We start from the raw sequence: 22,189 nt of genomic DNA, 5'->3' as shown, positions 1-22,189 counted from the left end.
ATAGTCCATATGACTTTTCCTGATCTGATTTGAGAGCAAGAAAATCAGATATAAGGAATATGTTTGCTCATAAATCTAGAATAGACACAGATAGTCAAGATAGCTCCTCTAAGTGAGAGCCAAAGGAAAAAGTTAAGTGGAAACTGGGGTTGTTTGACTGATGTGATCAGAAGTTACCTTTCTGAGCAAGAAGATCCACAGGCTCTGGGATCAGTCAGGAAAAGAAATGCTGAACAGAAAGTAGGGTAATGATTGCAGTCAAGCTGTGTAGGACTTAACACCCTGACCAGTAATAGCAGTGAAGATACAATAATCCCCGTGTCTTGGTTTACCTCTTGTTACTGTTCAGCCAGATACAACCAACTTGAGAGTAGTCATTCATTTTCCTCTGTCTTATGATGCTTTTAGTTTGTTTATATGAAACATGCTGAACGAAAGCAAACTTCTGTTTCGTTTACTCTATAATCAAGCATGGGTGCTAGTAATGTTTTTGTTTAAATTGTTTAGTGTGGGAGATTTAGCCTACAGTCTTACACATGCTTGGCAAGCCCAGTATCATGAAGTACCGTGGAGCTCCCATTTTCTCCCAAAAGATGCATGCTACCTACATTATTCTTCAGTGAAAATTTTGTAATAATAGTGCTCTGCTGTATACACTTTTTTCCATGGAGCTATATATCTTTTTTTTTTTTTTTTTGTAGTGGATATTTTAACCCAAGGGTGCTTTACCACTGAACTACATCTCCAGTCTTTTTTTTTTTTTTTTTTTAATTTTGAGATAGGGTCCACCAAGTTTCACAGGGCATTGCTAAGTTGCTGAGGCTGACCTTGAAGTTTCAATCCTCTTGCCTCAGCCTCTCAAGCCACTGAGATTACAGGCATGTACCACTGCGCCTGGCAGAACTATATATCATAAGTTTATCTAAAGGTTGATAATGGAGGTGGTAGTTCATCTTCATTAACCACTTAACGAATCAGGTGATATCTTTGTATGCATTAATTTATTTGGTCCTCAAAACAACTTCTTCAAGAATGGCATTCACTGCAGTGAATCCTATGTAGTAATTACCACAGTTTGCAAGTGTGTAGACTGAGGCACCGAGAGGTTAAGAAAAAATACTGAACAGAAAGTAGGGTAACCAAATGGTCCTATTAGTTTATACCCCTTTGCATGTCTGCAAAGCTAGTTTGTGTTAAAATAAGCATTTGAACTCCTTCTGGTTCCAGAATCTGTGTTTCTAAACCCTTTGCTAAATATCATTTCTCAAATCTCATGTCATTATAAAAGAGTTTCCTCATTTTTTTTTACCTCTGATATTAATTTGTCCCATAATTTTTTAAAACATTATTTTATAGTTTTTTTTAGGTGGACACAATATCTTTATTTTTAATTTTTATTTTTATGTGGTGTTGAAGATTGAACCCAGTGCCCCACGCATGCCAGGTGAGCGTGCTACGGCTTGAGCCACATCCCCAGCCCAATTTGTCCCATAATTTACTTCAGATATTTCTCTGTGTTTGCTTGTGTGATACCATTTTACATATTAAATAGGATATCTGCAGGATAAATCTCTCCACAGTGAAATTAATCATTGAAGGGGCCAACTCTTTATTCCTTTTGCTTTTTTTTCCAAATTGAAGTAAAGCACACTGATCTTAAGCGTATGGATTAGTGACAGATTTACATGCAATGCACACATTTAGCCACTACCGGCATCAAGGTTTGTACCTGAGCACTCAGTAGGCCCTGTGTCTCTTTGCATTCAGTTCCTACCATCATCTCAAGAGGTGCCTACCCTCTGGTGTCTGGCTAAAACTTACGAGCAAATATATTCCATGTTCTTATCCTTCATATAATTGGAGCTACAGCTTGTCCTCTGTTTGTCTTATGACAACAATGGGATTTATCTTTGTCTTTGCATGTAGTAGCAGTTTATTCTCTTCCATTGCTAGGTAGTAGTTCATTGAATGAATATACCAGTTTTTCCATTTTATTGCCAGTGAACATTTGGTTATCACATACATATCACATTCCCTGATTATTCACATACATGTCTTTTAGTGGAGTGGAATGACTCTCCATGTGTTCGGCTTTAGTAGCTAGTGCCACCTGATGGCAGTAGGACTGAGTGGTCCTGTTGGTTTATACCAGTGGCAGCAATGAATGTTGCAATTGCTCTACCTTTTCACAGATTATTGGTATTGTCTTTAATTTCAGTGTTTTTTGGTGGTGGTGATGTCATTGTAACTCTGATTTGTATCTCTGGTGACTGGAGAGGTTTCCTTCTTGGTGAAGCTTCTGCAAAGGCTTGCTGACTTTTAATTGGAGTTTTGGAGGAATTCTTGATGTGGGTTCTGAGTGTAAGGTCTCCTCTGCTGGATTAAGCATTGCAGACATGCCCTCTCTCTCTTAATAGTCTTTTAATGAACAGTTTCTTAATTTTTCTGAAGTCTAATTTCTTAGTTTGGGTTTTTTTGTTTTGTTTTGTTTTGTATTAGTAGTGGTAGTAGTTTTTTTTTACTGTCCCAATTAAGAAATCTTAGCCTGTCCCACAGTCATGAGGATCTCTCCTTTGTTTTCTTCAAGGAGTTCTGGGGTATTTAACCTTTCACATTTAGATCTATAGTTGTATTGCAACTGATTTTGTGTGTTGTATGAGGCAAGGAGGAAAACAATCTGAAAATTATTCTTTGTTCTTGAAAAGGAAATGAAAAAGAAGCATACAAGTCATGGTCTGTTTTGTGTTTTGATCTTTTTAATACTTCTGATTTTAGATCTACTTTTTATTTAATCGTGTTGTTCAGGTCTCGTTATAGGTTGCTGTTTCTAACACACTGAGGTGCCTTGAGATGTTTTCTTTGGATTGCACCCTCTTGTTCGACCCTGGCAAATTTAATTCCTGATTTTAATTATTCTTGTTATTGGTATGATGATAATGAATTATTAAATACTTCCATCAGTTTTATATTTAGCAATCCTTGGGCTTGAAGAACCTCTTGTAAGGACCACTCACTGCTCTGTCTGTCATGTACTCTCCTCCCCTTCTTTTGGGGCCTTAGTAATTCTGGTCTTTGTGACTTCCCACACTCGAGGCCATTTTGGTTTTCTCTGCATCGATAAAGTTAACTTCTGTGTGCATCGTTTGTTTTCACTTCCTGCTTATTTTCTCCTTTAATTTTGTACCCTATAGAAGTGTGACCAAGAGCACTGATAGTCACAGGCTGCCTTCACGTGAGCATTTGGGGCAGGGACTTTTGTCTCACTAATTGCCATGTTGCCAATGCAAACTATGGTTTTACTTTTCTTCTAATATTCTCTTAGTGTCATTTTAAAATAGTGTATTTAGTAGTTTTTTATGATTATGAAACCTATGTTTTTTATTACTATAATTAAAAATAATTTGACTCAGATTTCTGCTTTATCTCTCCCTGTAGATCTCTAACTTGTTTGATATCACAATTTCCCAATTTCCTCAGCTGTCTGAAGGAGTCTTATATTTTGTCCTATTGTTCAATCCAGCCAGGTTCTGTGTGTGTGTGTGTGTGTGTGTGTGTGTGTGTGTACACTTTTTCTTTTTTTCCCTTTCTCTTTAAGGCTGAAAAGCAAAGATTGGTTCTTAAGTTTTTCTCCCCACCCTCCATCCTTTTTCTTTATTGGTGCATTACACTTGTACATAATGATGGTGTTTGTTGTTTTGTATTCGTATGTGCATACAGTATAACAGTATAATTTGACCAATATCACTCTCCAGTACTTCCCCCCTCCCTCCCCTACTTCCACCCTTTAGTCCCTCTCCTTTAATGACCTCCTTTGGATTTTTAGGAGATCCCCACCTTTGTTTTCCATTTATCCTCTCTGGTTTCTGCATATGAGAGCAAACATACAACTCATAACCTTCTGAGTTTGACTTAATTTTGCTTAACATAATGGCCTCTAGTTCCATCCATTTTCCTACAAATGCCATATTTTTTTTTTTTTTAATTGCTGAATAAACTCCATTGTGTATATATTTTCTTTAACCATTCATTCATTGATGGATACCTAAACTGGCTCCATAGTTTGGCTATTGTGATTTGTACTGCTAGAAACATGGATATGTATGCATTACAGTAGTAAGATGACTTTAATTCTTCAGGATAAATACTGAGAAAGAGATATAGCTGTGTCATCTGGTGGTTCTATACCTAGTCTTTTGAGGAACCTCCATACTGATTTCCGTAGTGGTTGTACTAATTTACAGCCCCGTGGACATTATAAAATGTGTTCTTTTTTTCTCCATATTCTCTCAAGAATTATTATTTGTATTCTTGATGACTGTCATTCTGATTGATATGAGATGAAATCTTGGTATAGTTTTGATTTACATTTTCCTAATGGCTAATGATGTTGAACATTTTTTCATGTATTTGTTGGCCATTTGTATTTCTTACTTTTGAGAAGTGTCTGTTAAGTTTTGGTGTTCTCACAGTTACATTGTGAATAGTTAATGAGTGTCTGTGTGATAGCTTCAGTTTGCCCCTTGGTGTGCAAAGCCTAAAATAGCTGGCCCTTCATATTTTGTCTCCTTAGGCCTGTTTTGGCAGGTGCTCTCTTTGCATTTAGGCAGCTCAAAATGTGCCCATGGGAGCGGTGTCTTCTGTGACTCAGCACAGAGGTGCTTACTTCTGCCTTCCTTTAGTTTTTCCTTGGTCTTTTAAGCACTTTTGCATTCTGTTTTAAGATCCAGTCTCTTTCTCTTTGTATGTCACATGCATTTAGCTTTTGAAAAATACCAAACTTGAGTCTCTTAAACTTGAGTAGTGTATACAGTGAATCTTGGGAATTAAATCAACACTGTCTCCTGTTTATTAGCTAATATCTTCCTTCTCATGTTTTGTTACCCTCTACCAAAGACTGTGGAAGGCATCTTTACATGCCCTCCTTCTGCCCCCTCCCAGGCCCTGCAAGATGATTGGCGTGTCTGCATTTTACAATGAAGCAATGTCCCCAGATCCTATAGGTATCCAGTGGCAGTGTGTTGTTGGACATTTCCTCCAGAAATCTAAAGCAGGCAGAGCGTGAAAAGAGTCTGTAGGCTAAATCCTAGATATTGCAAGTTTATCCTCAGTTATTCTACAGTGGCATGGTAGTTTTTCAGAGAAATTGAGGGGAAACATGTCTACTCTTAATAGCATCTAACTGGTTTTTATTGTCCCAACTCTAAAAAAAAAAATCTTCCTACTCTTTATATTCTGACTGTTAACAGATTGTGAATGCTTTGAGGCCACATGTGTGGACAGATACTGTGGGTGCCTCCCAGGGCAGGTGGTTTGGAATTGTTTGTGATAGGCTTTCTCTGGTGTTTTTCCTTTTGTGTGCTTAGTCCACACTGTCAGTCCTCTGAGACTGTTTTGCCTCTGCGTGTCACGGTGGCTGGCATGGTAGGTGCTCATTGAGTTGAGTGAATAAGTAGGTTGCAGCTGAGACTTTTTAGGGTGTAGGAACACATACAGGTTCGAATTTCATTTCCTGTGTTCTGGTTGCCCATTAACTGGGATTTCTGTCAGTGTTTTGTCATTAACTCTTCATCTTTTGTTTCAGTGAGGGGTTTGTTAGGGTGTTCCGATAGGGTCTTTGTCCATGTGTAATTTTGTATCATCAGCTCCATTTCTTCCCTGGGAAATTCATCCACTCACTCCCTACTCTATTGGTGGCTTCTTCCCCTGTTCCCTTCCTTTTCATCTAGCTTTTCTTAGATATTATGTCAAGTGCTTCTTCACTGCAGATACATCTTTAGGAACCTCTCCCCACATCCAGCCATGATTGTTAGCTCTAGGAGTCAGTGCAGGAGAGTGGAGTGAAGGGGTTTGCGGAGTCTGTAGCTTTCACTTCTGTAACCCAGTTTTCCCACTGGGCAGTAGTCAGGTTTTTATCACCGTGACCAAAATACCTGACAAGAACAACTTAGAGGAGGAAAAGGCTGGTTTGGCTCACAGATTCAGAGCTTTGGAGCTGTGGGTCCATGGTTGGCTGGCTCCATTGATCTGAGCCTGAGGTAAGGCAGAACATCTTGGTGGAAGGGCGTGGTGGAGGAAAACCGCTCAGTATTTGGTAGCTGGGAAACAGGGAGAGGCAGGAAGGGACCAGGGGCAGATATGGTCCAGGGTACATCCACAGTGACCTGCTTCCTCCAACCACACACCACCTGTCTACACTTACCCCTGAATAGTCCATTCGAATTATTAATCTATCAAATGGACTAATCCACTGATGAGAGTGTAATCCTCCTGATTCAGTCATTTCCTAAAAGCCCCACCTCTGAATCTTGTCAGCTTGGGGGCTGGGCTTTCAACACATGAGGTTTTTTCAGGGATATTCCAAACCCAAACCATAGCACACAGCCAGAGGGGGGATATCTTCCCAGTAAGGAAGGCAGCATTAAGGCATCTTGTCATTTTCATTTTAGCAAGTCAATGTCACCATTGGGTTTGGGGATAGAACTGGCAGTCATCTTCCTTTGGATCTAATACTCTTGACACTTATCTTCTTTGGGCCTCAGCTTTCCAAGGTATAAAATGGGACTAACGATAAACCTACCCCATAAGGTTACTCTGTAGAGCGATGGACATAGTCAGCATCTGGATTATGGTAAACACTGTGTAAGTGACTCACTGTTACCTTTTTTGGGGGGAACTCTTACAGGGCTCTTCTCTGCTCCTATATCTGTACTTACATCTCCATCACACACCGTCAGGATCTGATTGTCTGTCTCCCCTGTGGCTTTGAGCTCTGCAGGGGCAGGAACCACGTCTTTCCGTCTTGTCTGTAGTCCCTTTCACCACGTCGAGTCTCTTCGTATTGTGGATCATGAGGTTGACTTGACTTCCAGTAGTTACAGCGATCAATTTGGGCTTTGCTGACTGTGAAGGCTGGTCTTTGTTGTGCTTTCTCAGCTTGTGAATCTGCAGAGTGGCAGGTGGCTGAGTGGGCATTAAAGAGAGTGAAGTCTGGTTACCCTTCTGAGTCACCTGCATGTGAGCTGCACTTCTCTGTCCATTACCCTCATGGCGGAGCGGAGTTCACACTGAAGAGGTAGACGGCCTGGGTCAAACAGGTGTATGCCACAGGTAGCTCACAGTGGAACTGGGGAAGGCAGACACGTGTGAAGATGGTAGCAGGAGACATCAGGCCTTGCATACCACAGAGATGCACGGGCCAAAGTGTGTGTTGAACCTTCTCAGTCCCTCGGGAAAGTCCCCATGGTTAAATGTCCATGAAAGAGCCACTCGAATGATTCTCTGCTTTTCCCCTCAGGACTTGACAGGATCCGAGCTGTACACCCAGGCAGCCAGTCTCTTGCATCCTGTGGTTTACACCACTGCCATCATCCTCCTCTTGTGTCTCTTGGCCGTCATGGTCAGCTACGTGCACCATCATAGGTAAGAGATGCTCTTACCTATTTTGATCCGTGGACTTTGCTTTGGAGGACTTGTTTCTGCTTAATTTGAACACCATGTGGTCCTTCCCAAGTCCCGATGCTTACTGTAAAATTCATGGGGGCCTTTTTCATTTCATGCCATTGAAGACATGAAGAATGAGTCATGGAATGGTAAGTTCACCTTCATAGCATCCAGTCAGTTTGCTGTGCTTGTGCCTAGAAAAGGACATGCGGGTATGTGTTGGAGCCTGGGGTGGGCGCGGTTACCTATAGAGGTACCTGTACATGTATCTTTAGGTGGTGGACTCTGTCGGTCACCACTTGTATTTGATGGCTTTTTGCCTGTTGTGATTTTTTTTTTTTTAAATAGGTGGCATTTTTAGGAAAGTTTGTGGCATTTAAACATGGGATACAGTTTTTGTTAATTGGAGAGAAAACTACAGAAACTTCTATTTTATGGTTGAAATAATGAACTAAAAGGATTTGTGAAGCTAAAAATTCACTTTACAAAAGGTTTTGCTGGAACATATTTTCCTATTTAAGCTGGACATATATGGCATTTCTTGACATTTAGTTAAGAAACAAAAGGAGATTTTGATGTGGGGGAAAGAAAGACTCCAACATTTCATTATGAAAGGCCAGGAAGAAACGCAGTGGGCCATGCATTTATCCTAGTAGTTCAGGAAGAAGACTCACTGGCACACTGCAGAAATCTCTAGGGAGCCAACCAGGTAATCCAGTCAGCTTAAGACACCATAAGTAGCGAATGCTCATGTTTCTTACTGGGCAGAATCGCTTAGCTTTTAATGGGTGCAGTGTTTGCATAAATGGATTTGTTTTTTAATGCATAAAGTTAAGTGTTAAACTATTGAGTTAAATGATTTCTTAGATCCTCTGTGTGTATGTGTATGACAGTATGTTTGATTTATTAAATGCTTAAACATAATACATGTAAGTTTGAGCTTTACAATTGGAATTAACTTACAGATGAACATTATGCTGCCCTACTTGACTGTGTCAGGCTGAATGTTAATATTTTACCTTTTTTGAAACAGTTTGATCAGGATCAGCCTCAAGAGCTGGCACATGCTCGTGAACTTGTGCTTTCATATCTTTCTGACCTGTGTGGTCTTCGTGGGAGGAATAACCCAAACCAGAAATGCCAGCGTCTGCCAAGCAGTAAGTCAGAGTGAAACACGTTGAGACAGAAAAAATGCTGTTCTTAGAAAATAATTTCATGTTTCATTAAGTGAGAAGAGACACGTTTCTTTGAAGCCTTTTCTTTAACTAATTAGAGGTAAACCTAATTCCTGTCCCTCAGACAGTTCACCAGGACATGTCAGGTTTTGAATCATTTCACAACCAAATACCTGACTGCACTGCTTGTCTCCTTACCCTTGGGGATTGAGTGTTGCTTGTCAAGCCTGTGACAACACCTAACCGTTAATTTAAATATTCACAAAGTCCTGACTTTGATGGAAAGAAAAGTGATATTTTCTGACATTAGGATTTTTAAAATTATTTCATCCATTAATGAAAACAATAGGAATTTGGTACAAGTAAGAAACATTAAGTTTGGTAAATATAAAGAATTAAATATTTAACTTTTGTTTTCAAGTAATTTGTTACTTATGTAGCCTTATATATAACAGTATTCTTACAGTGTGAATATAATAGATTGAAACTCCTCAATGTAAGAAGAGGAAATAAATGAAATTTTATTTTCATATTTAAGTATGGTCTTCCACATACATGATAGCAAGAAGTATAACATAATGATTTTGAGTTCATACTGCCTATATCTGTATCTCAGTTCTACCAATTACTGGCTGTGTTTTTATGACCAATTTATTTAACCTTTTTCTTTTCAAATGGGCAAACCATGAAAGACTTATCCTCTTAATACTTACGTGAACACTACTGTTAATTATAAGCACAGTATTGTACATGGATCTCTACAACTTTTTATTTTGTATGGCTGTGTGTCAACTTTATACTCATTGGACGCAGCCTCACTTTCTTGTCCCTAGTAGCTTGCCATCCTACTCTCTACTTCTATGAGTTTGGCTACGTTAGGCTCTCATGTAAGTGGAATTAGGCAACATGTATCCATCTGTGACTGGCTTGTTTCATTTAAAATAATGTTTTCAAGGTTTATCTGCATTGTAGAATATGGTACAATTTCACTTTTTATTGTCTTTGTGTATTCATTTTGAGTAGATAGTTTCGTCTTCTTGGCTATTGTAAATAATATTTCAGTAAACAGATAGAGTCTAGATATCTCTTTAAGGACCTGATTTCAGTATTTTATCCCTAGGTGTGTCAGTTTTCTCACCTGTAAATTGGGAATGTTGTTGGATGATGTAATTCTTTATATTAAAAAAACATTTACACATAAATTAGAATAGGAAAGTTTCAGATATAAAAGTTTGTAGTTTGTATATAAAAATGCAACTATGAAAAATGCACATGAATGAGTTCCATTTATATAATATCAATGACTATGATGCACATAAAAATAATAAAAGAGTTTAAGATTTACAAATAAAGTTAAAATACATATTAAAGAAGACCTACTCAGATGGAAGGAAATATTAGATCCAAGGATGTGAAGACTCAACACCAGAATGGTTGTAGATCCTCCTAAATTAATCTATAGATAAGAAGAGAATTTTTCATGAAACTTGGCGACTCTTCAGTTTTTGTGCAAATAAATGGACAGAGAAGAAACTGAGACACAATACTGTCTCACTAGTCATCGGGGCTTGTGAGGCTATGTTGATTAGGATGAGTGACATTAGCTGTAGAAGTGGATAAACTCACCAGCACAGTAGAATAGCAACCTAGTATATGATGGAGGTGAGTAAGTGGAGCTGGGGACAGTCCATCGTCAAGGAAAAGGATTAAAGAGTCTGTATCTTATGCCATATTTTAAAAGTTGCTCTGCACTTCTTCCCTGGTAGGTAGCACTGTTGCGAGTGCAATTTGGAATCACTATAGTGAAAGAATGTGTGTGTGTGTGTGTGTGTCTCTGTGTGTAGCCAGCCCTTTCTGTGCTGCAGTTTATTGGACAGGTCAGACTTGCTGGGGGCCACAGACCCAGTGGGGAATATTAGTATTGCTGGATGTCAACCAGTGATAAATTAAACCACCAACAACAAAAATGTCAACTCTGAGTTGATTGAAAACTTAAAAATCTAAACCAAAATGTTAAAATTCTTATTAGAAAATGCCACAGACCCTGGGATAAGGAAGGGTTTCTTAAATATGACTATAAAAGGCATTTACTAGAAGACGGGTGAATTTTACTAAAGATAGCTTTTGTCTAGTAAAAGAACTTAAAGTGAAAAGACAGATTGCACATAAGAAGAGGTTATTACAATACATAGAACCGAGAGAGCATTAGAATAAAAATATGTAAGAATCATTGCTGGGCATGGTGGTGTGTGTCTGTAACCCCAGATACTCAGGAGGCTGAGGCAGGAGGATCACAGGTTTATAGCCACCCTGAGCAACTTAGTGAGACCCTGTCAAAAAAAAAAAAAAAAAAAAAAAAGACTAGAGATGGGGCTTAGTGGTTAAGTGCCCCTGGGTTCATTCCCTGGTACCTCTGTCCCGTACCACAAAAGAATTATTTTCCATGAGAAGACCAAAATGCACAGCAGAAGCAGCAGCAGGAGAATGGACAGGCATTTCTTAGACTAGTACACACAGGAGGCTGCATGTACAGAGATGTTCCACATCTTTGGAGTTTGTGAAGATGCAAATGAAAACAGTTACCATCTTATGCCTTTTCTGGTGGCAGAAATGAAGCCTACAGCTTTAAGTGTCAGGTTTGTCTTCAGAATCTTGTATACACTGTTTGTGGAAATGTTAGTGATGTGCTCTGGGATGCTTTACCTTCTAAAGCAGAAAACTCTTATACCCTGGATCCCAGCAATATCAACTCCTGGGCCCAGAGAGTTACCTTGTTTGTGTGCAATATGAATGTGCACATGGGTATGAATATTCATAGCAGCACTATATACAATAGTAGCAACCTGGAAGCAACCCAGATTTCCCCCCACAGAGGAAATGAATAAATAAATTCCACAAGAATCAAAAAATAAATTATACAAGAATCAAAATGAATGAGTTATAATGATGCAAAACAATGCCCGCAAGTCTTAGGTGCTAAAAAGCAAGTCAGAAAAGTTACATTTACTCAGTAATCTTTTTATACAAAAACACAAACACTTAAACAGTGTATTTTTAACAAAAGTAGGTTGGCGCAACAAAACTATATTTAAAATGAGCAAGAGCATAGGATTTAGGACGATGGTTATCCTGAATGGAGGGGTTATCCTCAACCTCCTAATGTTTGTCTTGCTGGTGGTAGATTATTGGGTGCCTATTATATTATTAATAATAACTAAGTTTAAAAAAAAACTGAGTCAAGGCAGGTCAAGGTCTTGTTTGGCCCAGTCGTTAGAAGTGTCATGAACCTAAGGCTTCTGATTAATCCAAAATTGTACACCAGAGATCTGATTTAATAAATATGTAAGAATTGTTATGAGGATTAAGTGATTCGAGGATTAAATGATTCATCTTTATGGAAGCAGCACACAGCCAGTGTTCACTGAATGTTCACTGGTACTAGTAGTATTAATGCTGGTACTTCCAGCTCTGCAATGCATTTCGCTCTTTCACACCATTACTCTATGCTTGAAAGCAAACTTTTGTTTTCAGCCTAAGAGAAGTCAGAATAATGGGTCTTGGATCACTTAATACCTGGGCAAAAGACATACCTCCAGTGTTCTCAGTATCCCCCTTCTTTACATCTTGTTTTTCAACTACCTTGAAGGTCTCAGTTTACTGTTACTATTTCAGAGCTATCATCCCTCACCTCCCGTATTAGGGTGCTTACTAAAATCCCCATGGCTCCTACAAAACCTTATAACTTCCTCTACCATTCCTGCTCTCCAAGCCGTTTCTGGACTCTGAGCTCTATCAAGGCAAGAACTATACCAGTTTGATTCACCCATATTTATCCAGGGATCTGCACAGGACCTGACCCCTAGTAGGTGATCAGCAAATATTTTTTGTGAACCAAAAGAAGCCCTTTTTTGCAGATTATGGAAAGCATTCAAACCCGAAGCCATTGTGTGCACAGGCTGTGTTTGGAAAGTACTCGGCACACATTGGTATTAATGGTTTCAATTTTATCTACAAGTATTCATTGATTTCCTGAAACAGACACATTAATTTATTTCATTAAGGAATGAATACAAAGAGGCCATTGTAGAGATGATTGCCTTTCATCATGCTGAATGGTGTTTTATACCACTTCTAAAGTGAAAGGGATAGGAACTGCATGGATGTCTTAAGGCCTTTAGAACAAATGCCCATCCATTAAAGACTCACAGAAGAAAGGGAAGGCAAGTCTCTAGCTGCTTCTACTTGTCATTTTCTGGGTCTACAGTCTCCTCTCCCTTTTTTTTTTTTTGAAAGACATAACATCATTCTTGCATTTCTGACTCAGGCGTAACTTGATTCACTTTGTAATCCTCAACTCTGTTTATAGAAAGCCAAGAGGAGGGGTGGAGTGCAGAATAGACAGATGTCAGGCACTAGGTGCAGATCCTGGTCTGAACAGCACGTACTTACTGCAGTCGCTCAACCTAGTTGGGGCTTCATGTGTAAGAAAAAAATGATCCAAAAGATGGCAAGTGGGACTGGCTATACTACATGCTCAGCAAGGTTCTTCCTCCTGTGAAACTGACCCCTGGCGTGTACATGTTTTTAGATGCAGTTTTGTGTACATACTTGGTGTGTGTAGTTTTGTCTTCATTTTGTCCCTTTTAGCCCCCATGTATTTATACACCGGTGATGGGCTCTGAAACAGTTTCTCCCCCACAGAGATTGGTTGAGGCTCTTAAAGGTGTCACCAGCCAGACACTTCCTACTCAGGTTGGTTCCCAGTCAGTCCCAGGAGCTGTCTAAGGCTTTTAACTCTCTTTTGCAAAAGGAGCTGCAGGAAAACCAAGCGACTGAGTGGTAGAGTACAGGGGCCACTGACTCAGGGTGGGAAGGAGCTATGCTCCAGTTGATGCTATTCCATGCCACCAAATAGTTGCTTGATCATCCATTTTCTGGCCCATGGTTTTCTTAACTATGCAGGAAAAGGATTCGGCTGGGTCCTTTTTAATTTACCATGTTGCTTTACCAGTCCAGCCATTCAGTCTATTAGATATGGTGCCTGCCAGCTGCCCTTCTCAGGTGTTCCTCCTGTCTAGGTTTATAGAGAATTGCTGCAGTGGTACTAGAGGTGAAAAATCTAATCAGGAAGTACACTGTCAACTTGCCATTGACTGTGAGTATGTTAACTTTTGTATTAACCCCAGGAGGTACTTTTTCTTCATATAGCCTCTAATTATATATAGGCAGAGTCTGACCCCAAACCATGACAAAGGCATGATTCAAATGCTGGTCTGTTTGACTCTGAATACCCTTCACCCCCACCTATGTGCTTTCCTAAGGGCAGAGGTATTGGAATCAACAGATTTGTTTGAATAGCCCTGCTCCTGGCCAAGCTGCCAGGTAGATGTCACTTCTCTTAGCTCCAGTCCCTGTGTCTGTAGCTCAAGGTTAATGATCCAAACAGTGATGCTAGGAGGATAAAGTAAGAGCACACACAGATACACAATTTTGGACATAAAACAGTCATTCACTACTGAAAACTGAAAACGTATTAATATTTGTATACTTTTCCTAAAGGTCATGCAGTAGTATAGTTGCTATTCATGCTACACTGTCTTAGGTTACTGACAATTTAAAAACTCTCCAGTATGTGTGAGCTTATAGTTAGGTAACACACACATGAAGAGGAGGAACATTTTAGGGTAATTATTTTTTCCTATTGTTTTACCTTTGGAAATCATTGTCCTAAGATCAGGTGGCTTTCTTAAGTATCAATCATTTGCATTTAATTAGTAGTTTACATGCCCTGTGGAATACATCACTTATTTCCTATTTACAGATTTCTACATGGATCTCTGATTTATTTAGAAAATGTGACACTGAGATGGTATTTCATGGATAGCCCAAGGGTTGGGTGGAAAAGGCATTAGAAGGTACCACATTTCAACAGGAAGCCCCATCTGCCAGATCTTCATTCCTCCACTTTTAGGTTTTTGTGGAATATTTAGTGATTTGCTTATCTGACTGTTAGCAGATGGATTTAACTGGAGGGTCTCAGTATTTTTAAGGGCAAACACTTCTCTGGGAATGTAGAAATGCCAAATAGAAGACTTCAGAACCTGAAGATTAAGTTTTTCTCCTTAGAAAACCCTTCATCTTGTAATGTCTATGTAGAAAATATTTTAAACTTATGTAATTTAAAGTTCTATCTCATTTTTTTTGACCCATGTGTCAGAAAACTTCAGCAATTGAAGAATCTACCATTTTGAGTTAAAATTGGTGATTTGTCTCAAATTTATTGGTTTCTGTGCTTCAGGGTCATTTACACTATTTTTACTTACAGTGTGTGGTGTGAGTGACTTCAGATATCTCCAAGGGTTATTTTTTGCTATTTGTTCCACTTCTGTCTAAAAATTTTACTTAGCACTGTACAGTCAGCATAACTAACAGGAGCCAAGGAGCCACTGTTCTCCTTTAGGAGAAGAAAACTGTAGGTTTTTTCTGGTTTGGCCAAGCTGGACCCACCCTCCTGATAATTCCAGAGTCATTGCAATGTCCACCCTGTTTTTTTCCCTCTCCAAAATAAGACCTAGACATTCACGTCCCCAGGTTTTAGCCATGCATTGGTTCTGGTTAAGCTCTGGACTGTGCTGCTCATCTTTTGTTATTGACCTGGGTCTGATGATGTCAATCGATTGGATTTTCTTGAGATTGGAGAGCTTTTCGTTTTAGAATTAGAAATTTTTTTCTTGGAGATTTTCATTGCTAGAATGTTACCTGTGATAATATGTAAGAAAAATGATAGCAAATCTTGGGAAAGGAAACTGGATTGTGTCCTTGGTGTTTCAGTGACACATGGCACTTAACTTTTCTTAAAAAACACTTTCAAAGTCTCATCTCCTCTTGTATCTTCATCTAGAATTTCATCCTCAGCCAATGTTGCTTTACACAGATGTCCTGTGACAAGGATGCCCCTGTCATCAATCCGGGAGGAAACTTGATTGGCACCATCATTACGTACCTGCAGCTGTCTTTTATTTTTTGAACAAACCTAGTATATCCCAGGTATTATGGCCATTCAATCTCTACAAAACCCTAGAGCCGTCTATTGATAATGTTCCCACCATCACATTGAGGGAACTTAACTTCAGAGAGTTCACATTATTTCCTGGACACTACACTCATAATAAACAATGCAGGGATTTTTACTGACCCTGGGCTTATCGTGTGCTGAAAGCCTCATTTCTCCCCACAGCACTTTCATAGAATTCTTAGCTCTCAGGTGAGAAAGATGGTGACTTTGCTTAGGTCACATAGCAGGTAAGAGGTGGACACAGTTTTAAACCCAAGCAGAATTTTGTTCTCAGGTTGGCCCTCTCACCTGCCAGTGTGTTGTGATGTGCCCATATGTGGACACTGTGAATCAGAATTCAGGTCTCTTAGCTCTATAGCTTTCTCTGTGCTCTGTGTTAAAATGGACATTAGAAAATGAACTCTGTAACGCTGCATCTATGGAAAACACGCCTTTGGTTTCTTATTGTCCAGCAGCAAGTTCTGTAGGATCTTAAGGGTCACGCATGGCAATGTGTGTGGGCCTCCCAATCTAACAGTTGCTGTGTGTATTAGAGGACTGTAACTGCTAGGGTTGCATTGTTTTTTTTAGCCTGCAAAGGAGTTGGTCATTAGAATGTGCCTTCGTACTTCTTTCTAATCAGCCTGTGAAAATACATTCTTCAATCTCCCTTGCAGGTCGGGATAGTTCTCCACTACTCCACCCTTGCCACAGTCTTGTGGGTGGGAGTAACCGCTCGAAATATCTACAAACAAGTCACCAAGAAAGCTAAGAGGTGCCAGGATCCTGATGAGCCACCCCCTCCACCAAGACCGATGCTCAGGTATCTGATATCTTGGTTTGCTTTATTATGTTAAGTGTGAGTTTGGTTTGCTTTAGTTGAAACATAGTCATAAATTATAACAAAAAACAACAAGTGGATTTGGGGAAGGAAACCAGTGGCCATGTCGGCCTCATGCCTGCTGTGGAGGGTGGCTCTGCACCCTTCTGAGAAAGCCCTCAGCATTTGTACCCTCGCTGGGCTTCCCGCGCTCCTGTCTAGTGGGGCTTGGAGGTGGATTCTGCCTCACAGAGCTGTGGTGACAAATGAACGAGTTATGTGCAGAGCATTAACGTGGAACTGGCCCTACCATAGGCTCCCATCTAATGTGAACTTTTTATTTCCTTGAGGTCATGTGTCATAGATTTTAATCTCCTCAAGAGAAAAATCAGTTTTATTCTCTCCAAAAGATAGACAGATCTGGAGTTATGTCCTTCCCTCCCATTGTGATTTAAGAAATTGTGCATGGATTAGTTATCATGCCCGATGGGTGACAATCTGCCCGTGGTGAAGGCTTATTGAATGCCTGGTGTGGACCTGGTACTGGGCTAGGGTGAGAGCAGCCCTCCCTGTCCTGGATGAGTTTCAGTCACCAAGGAGAACTGGCTGTGGGCTGGGCAAGGACTGTAGTACAGATAAGGTCTTTGAAAGTACAGAGAAAGGAGCTCTTAATTAGGGGGATGGTGGGCTTCAGGAAATGCTGGCCATTGCCCCAACCATGCTCTGTGCTTAGGACAGAGGCTGGAGGTGCGCTCCAGATACAGGATAAAGATGAAAAAACTGACATGGAGTTTGGCTGGAGTTCAGGGTGTGCAGTGCAGAGGAAGAAGAATTCAGGGTGGAAGCTGGCCCTGGGGCTTTTGGAGCCTATATTAAAATGTGGGCATCCACTGAAGAGTTTCAACCAAGGGAGTGGCCTCATATGGTATCGTTTAGGATGGCTGGGCACATAAATTGGAATGCCCCCCAAATGCCTGTACTGAAATCACTGTGGTTTTCCCTGTGAGGACCGAAGTCACAGCAGTGTCACAGAATAGAGAAGTCACATATTTGAGAGATGGGGGGGGGCAGTTTCTCTAGGATTGGTGACCAAAGAGTGTGTGGGACGAGAAAGTTGACAGTGGCTGCAGATGGTTCTGTCCAGTTCCCTAGGTTTCTCAACTGACACGCTTGCAACAACCCAGGAAATTGCTGCAGGAAAAGTAGAAATGGTGGGGTGCCGGGAAGCCCAGGAGAGGTGTGCTCCCTGGGGAGGTGGGCAGGCCCAGGGGAGGTGGCCTCCTAGTACTTTCTTGTGAAAATTGTACATTTTTGGAAACCCTGTGCTCAGCAGTGAGGCCTTATCTGATTGTGGCAGGAGACAGTTTCATGTGTGCCATCATTGATGCCATGATAATGCAAAAGCCCCCCAGGGAGAAGGTAGTTATGAGAGTGATCCCTGAATCACACCCATGTTGAATAGATGGGCCATGGAGAAAATCACTGGAGACAGGAGACACCTGAAAATGGAGATGTTTCTGAGGGAGGGTGGCTTAGGGAGCCTCAGGGGTGGCAGGGGTGTGAGGCTACTGTAGTGTCACACCCACACTGTGGATGAGATCACACCCCTTTGCCACTTCTGTTAAGGAATTGACAAATGGTGTTTGGCTAAGAGGCCTGAGAATCCTATCTTCCAGCAGCTGTTCATCCTTGTCATGATCTGAGAAATGCAAAGGGTTAAGGAAGAGCAGCCCAGCTCTAGACCCTGTGCAGCCCCCAAGTGACCTACAAATGCTCACTTTGCTTTAGAAGCTGCCAGCATACTTGCAAGGACCCCACCCCCAGGTCCTTGGATGTAACCTGAGCACTGCTGCTGCATGGAGTCTGGGGCAGGGGCTGCCTGCATGTTTGTCCTGGTCCTGAGGGCAGCTGCTGCTTCATGGTGGGGTAACAGCAGCCCCACCACAAGGTCAAGAAGGCAGGTGCAGGTCTCTGTTTCCAGGAGTTTGAAACTGAAGGGGGGAGAGAGAAAGGAAGTGGAAGTCAAAGGAAGTTTAGGTGTAAGCTAAAAATCAGAGGCACTGGAGGAGGAGATTTTAAAGCTGCACAATAAGAGTTCACTCAGGAAGTTCCAAGGGAAAAGACACAGAGATGATGGTAGAAGCCAAGATAAATTTTGGAAAAGTTACCTTCTTTTGAGATAAGAAGCAGAAGGGAGCTAGCATGGGGGGCAAGAAGAGGAGGGTCTCATGTCAGCTTCTCCTTAATCTGTGACACGGAAGGGGTGGTTGTAGTTTTGTAGGGTGGCTAGCAATCTCTTCAGCAATACTAATACCATATTTAAGGATTTTTGTTTCTGTATATGATGAAGAAACCATTTATGGAAAAATGCATCAGAAATATTTGCCTTTATCTAGGTCATTCAGTATTTGGGGAAGGGTGGGGGGCTGTTTCTCAAGAAAAGGCAAATGAAGAATTAAGATTCTGACCGTACCCAGGGTACCCCGCCAGGATAGAAAGTTCTAAAGCTCAGAGATGTTCTGGCCTTAGAAGTTTTCCTTTGTTGGACTAGTCACAACTATTGCATCCATTCCTGCTGCACCAGTGTGTCCTTAGCTTTCCCAGCTACTCCATAGGAAGGGGGGGGGGTGGGTAAGGGGTCTCTGCACGCTGTGAAGCCACTAGGATCCGATACTCAACCTCAGCTGACCAGGGGATGTAATACACAGTAGTTGGAGGTCCTGGAGTGGGCAGGTGTTCCTTGAAGGCAGTAGCAATATATCATCACATTTTTTTTTAAATTTAAGCTGTGGTGCAGCGAGATCTTAAAATGAGCTTTGCAACAGACTGATTTTTAATTCACCAGCTGAATCTAAAAGACACCACTTCCCCCTAAATACAAAATGTAAGGCAAAAGCCTGCCTGGGGTGTTCCTTTGCCTGACCACAGGGTGGCAGGAGCTGACCAGCTTTCCTAAGCTCAGAAACTTCCTAGACCTCATTGATGCTTTTAAAAAAGAAATTCCAAACCAAAGCAAAACAAAAACGTTATCACTTAAAAATATGGAATAAGGAACATTTGTCCCTTCCTCCTTGCAGGTTCTACCTGATCGGTGGTGGGATTCCCATCATAGTTTGTGGCATAACAGCAGCAGCCAACATCAGGAATTACGGCAGTCGGCCAAGTGCACCCTAGTGAGTATTTTGCATTCTCTGAGTACCTGACCCACTTGCTCCCGTCTTGGTGTCTTCCAGGCACCCCAGTTTACTTGTGCTGAAGTATGTAGCCTCTGAGCTGATTCGCCCTGTTCTCTTCTAGTTGCTGGATGGCGTGGGAACCCTCCTTGGGAGCCTTCTACGGACCTGCCAGCTTCATCACTTTTGTAAACTGTATGTACTTTCTAAGCATATTTATTCAGTTGAAAAGACACCCTGAGCGCAAATATGAGCTTAAGGAGCCCCCAGAGGAGCAGCAGAGATTGGCAGCCAATGAAAATGGGGAAATAAACCATCAGGATTCAATGTCTTTGTCTCTGATTTCTACGTCAGCCTTGGAAAACGAGCACACTTTTCATTCTCAGCTTTTGGGGGCGAGCCTTACTTTGCTCTTGTATGTCGCTCTGTGGATGTTTGGGGCCCTGGCGGTCTCTTTGTATTATCCTCTAGACTTGGTTTTTAGCTTCTTCTTTGGAGCCACGTGTTTAAGCTTAAGTGCCTTCATCATGGTTCACCACTGTGTGAATCGGGAGGATGTCAGACTTGCGTGGATCATGACGTGCTGCCCAGGACGGAGCTCGTATTCAGTGCAAGTCAATGTTCAGCCCCCCAACTCCAGTGGGACAAACGGAGAGGCACCCAAGTGCACCAATAGCAGCGCAGAGTCCTCATGCACAAACAAAAGCGCATCAAGCTTCAAGAATTCCTCCCAGGGCTGCAAGTTAACAAACTTGCAGGCTGCTGCGGCACAGTGCCATGCCAATTCTTTACCTTTGAACTCTACACCTCAGCTTGATAATAGTCTCACAGAACATTCAATGGACAATGATATCAAAATGCACGTGGCGCCTCTAGACGTGCAGTTTCGGACAAATGTGCACTCCAGCCGCCATCACAAAAACCGGAGTAAAGGACACCGGGCAAGCCGACTCACAGTCCTGAGAGAGTATGCCTATGATGTCCCAACCAGTGTGGAGGGAAGCGTGCAGAACGGCTTGCCTAAAAGTCGGCCGGGCAACAACGAAGGACATTCGAGAAGTCGGAGAGCTTATTTAGCCTACAGAGAGAGGCAGTACAACCCACCCCAACAAGACAGTAGTGATGCTTGTAGCACACTTCCCAAAAGTAGCCGGAATTTTGAAAAGCCTGTTTCCACTAGCAGTAAAAAAGATGCATTAAGGAAGTCAACTGTAGTTGAACTTGAAAGTCAGCAGAAGTCTTATGGCCTCAACTTGGCCATTCAGAACGGACCAGTTAAAAGCAGTGGGCAGGAAGGCCCCCTGCTAGGTACGGATGGCACTGGCAATGTCAGGACTGGATTATGGAAACACGAAACTACTGTGTAGCTTTGCTGGGCTTTCCTAGGCAGAAACCAATATAAACTGTGATATTCACATTCCTTTAAGCTATGAACGTTTGAAATAAACTGTTTACAGCCACGTTAGGGATTCAAAACAATTTTGAATAAACTTCTAAGTTTTGAATTTTACTTATTTTGTATCCCCAAATTCTTGCCTTTTTTTTTTTTTTTTTTAGGAATTAAAAAAAAAAAAAAAAACCTTTGAAGCATTGTTTTATTTTGTCAGAAAGTCCCAGCCGAACATTTTGGGAATCTGAAATGTAATTTCTTTGAATCTGTAATACCTACTTAACACATTTCAGGCTTGTATTTAATAAAATAAATAGGTGTTTGTCATTATATCATTCTTTTATTTTAATACTTTTCTATGTAAAATGATTTAGCTCTGTTTTAAGGAAGTTCATATTGTGGGATACTTTAATGAGAATCATACATAAATCAGTTATCAAATATATTGGTTAACTATGCAGATTATGGCATTTAAATCAAAGTGATTTTTGAATTGATCGACTTTATAGTTTTAAATGCTGCAGGTTTAAAAAAACTAACAATGATTTTTATAAATGGAAAAATGTGTGAAAAACTTTCTATGTCCTAAAATTTTTCACTGTCACTTTGCTTCTACTAATATTTTCAACACTTCTGTGACTTTTTAATTGTTTATATTTGGGTTTAGTTTTCTTTCTTTCTTTCTTTTCTTTTCTTTCTTTCCCCTCCCTCCCTCCCTCCCTCCCTTCCTTCCTTCCTTCCTTCCTTCCTTCCTGTGGTGAGGGGGGATGGGGCTTCGTGCATGCAACACAAGCACTCTACCAACTGAGCTATATACCCAGCCCTGGGTTTAGCTTTCTTATTCATTATTTTTGGTGTGTGTGTGTGTGTGTATGGGGGTGGGGGGGGTGGGGGGGCATACGCTGTGTTAGTCTTAAATTTAAATGAAGAGCTACCAGGTAAGGTTTGAATTCAATCCTTCTGATTTCTTTAATATTGGCCCTTTTGTTGGCTTTTGTTTTATACTTCAAATTCCTTAGGTTCATGCTAACATACTGACCTTTAAGTTGCATTCTGATTGCAAAACAGCTCTCATCCAAAAGTTATCATTAGTTGTCATAGAAGCACTGCAGTCCTTACCCGTTCCTGTCCTGAATC

General features: G+C 40.9%; 1 protein-coding gene across 1 annotated transcript in view; it reads left to right on the top strand.

Moving 5' to 3' along the window:
• ADGRA3 (adhesion G protein-coupled receptor A3) overlaps positions 1-21,382 on the top strand; it is a 105,379-nt gene extending 83,997 nt beyond the window's left edge. Inside the window, exons 15-19 of the mRNA XM_081303145.1 lie at positions 7,295-7,419; positions 8,474-8,597; positions 16,347-16,492; positions 19,567-19,662; positions 19,787-21,382. Coding sequence (XP_081159271.1) covers positions 7,295-7,419; positions 8,474-8,597; positions 16,347-16,492; positions 19,567-19,662; positions 19,787-21,029 — 1,734 coding nt within the window. The 3' untranslated portion in view covers positions 21,030-21,382. The remainder of the gene's footprint in view (positions 1-7,294; positions 7,420-8,473; positions 8,598-16,346; positions 16,493-19,566; positions 19,663-19,786) is intronic.
• Positions 21,383-22,189: the final 807 nt, after the last annotated feature.

Source organism: Spermophilus citellus (genome assembly GCF_964194105.1).
Source record: "Spermophilus citellus genome assembly, chromosome: 8".
NCBI classification, from domain to species: domain Eukaryota; kingdom Metazoa; phylum Chordata; class Mammalia; order Rodentia; family Sciuridae; genus Spermophilus; species Spermophilus citellus.
The sequence above is the reverse complement of the archived record's forward strand: the minus strand, read 5'-3'. Positions and strand labels throughout refer to the sequence as shown.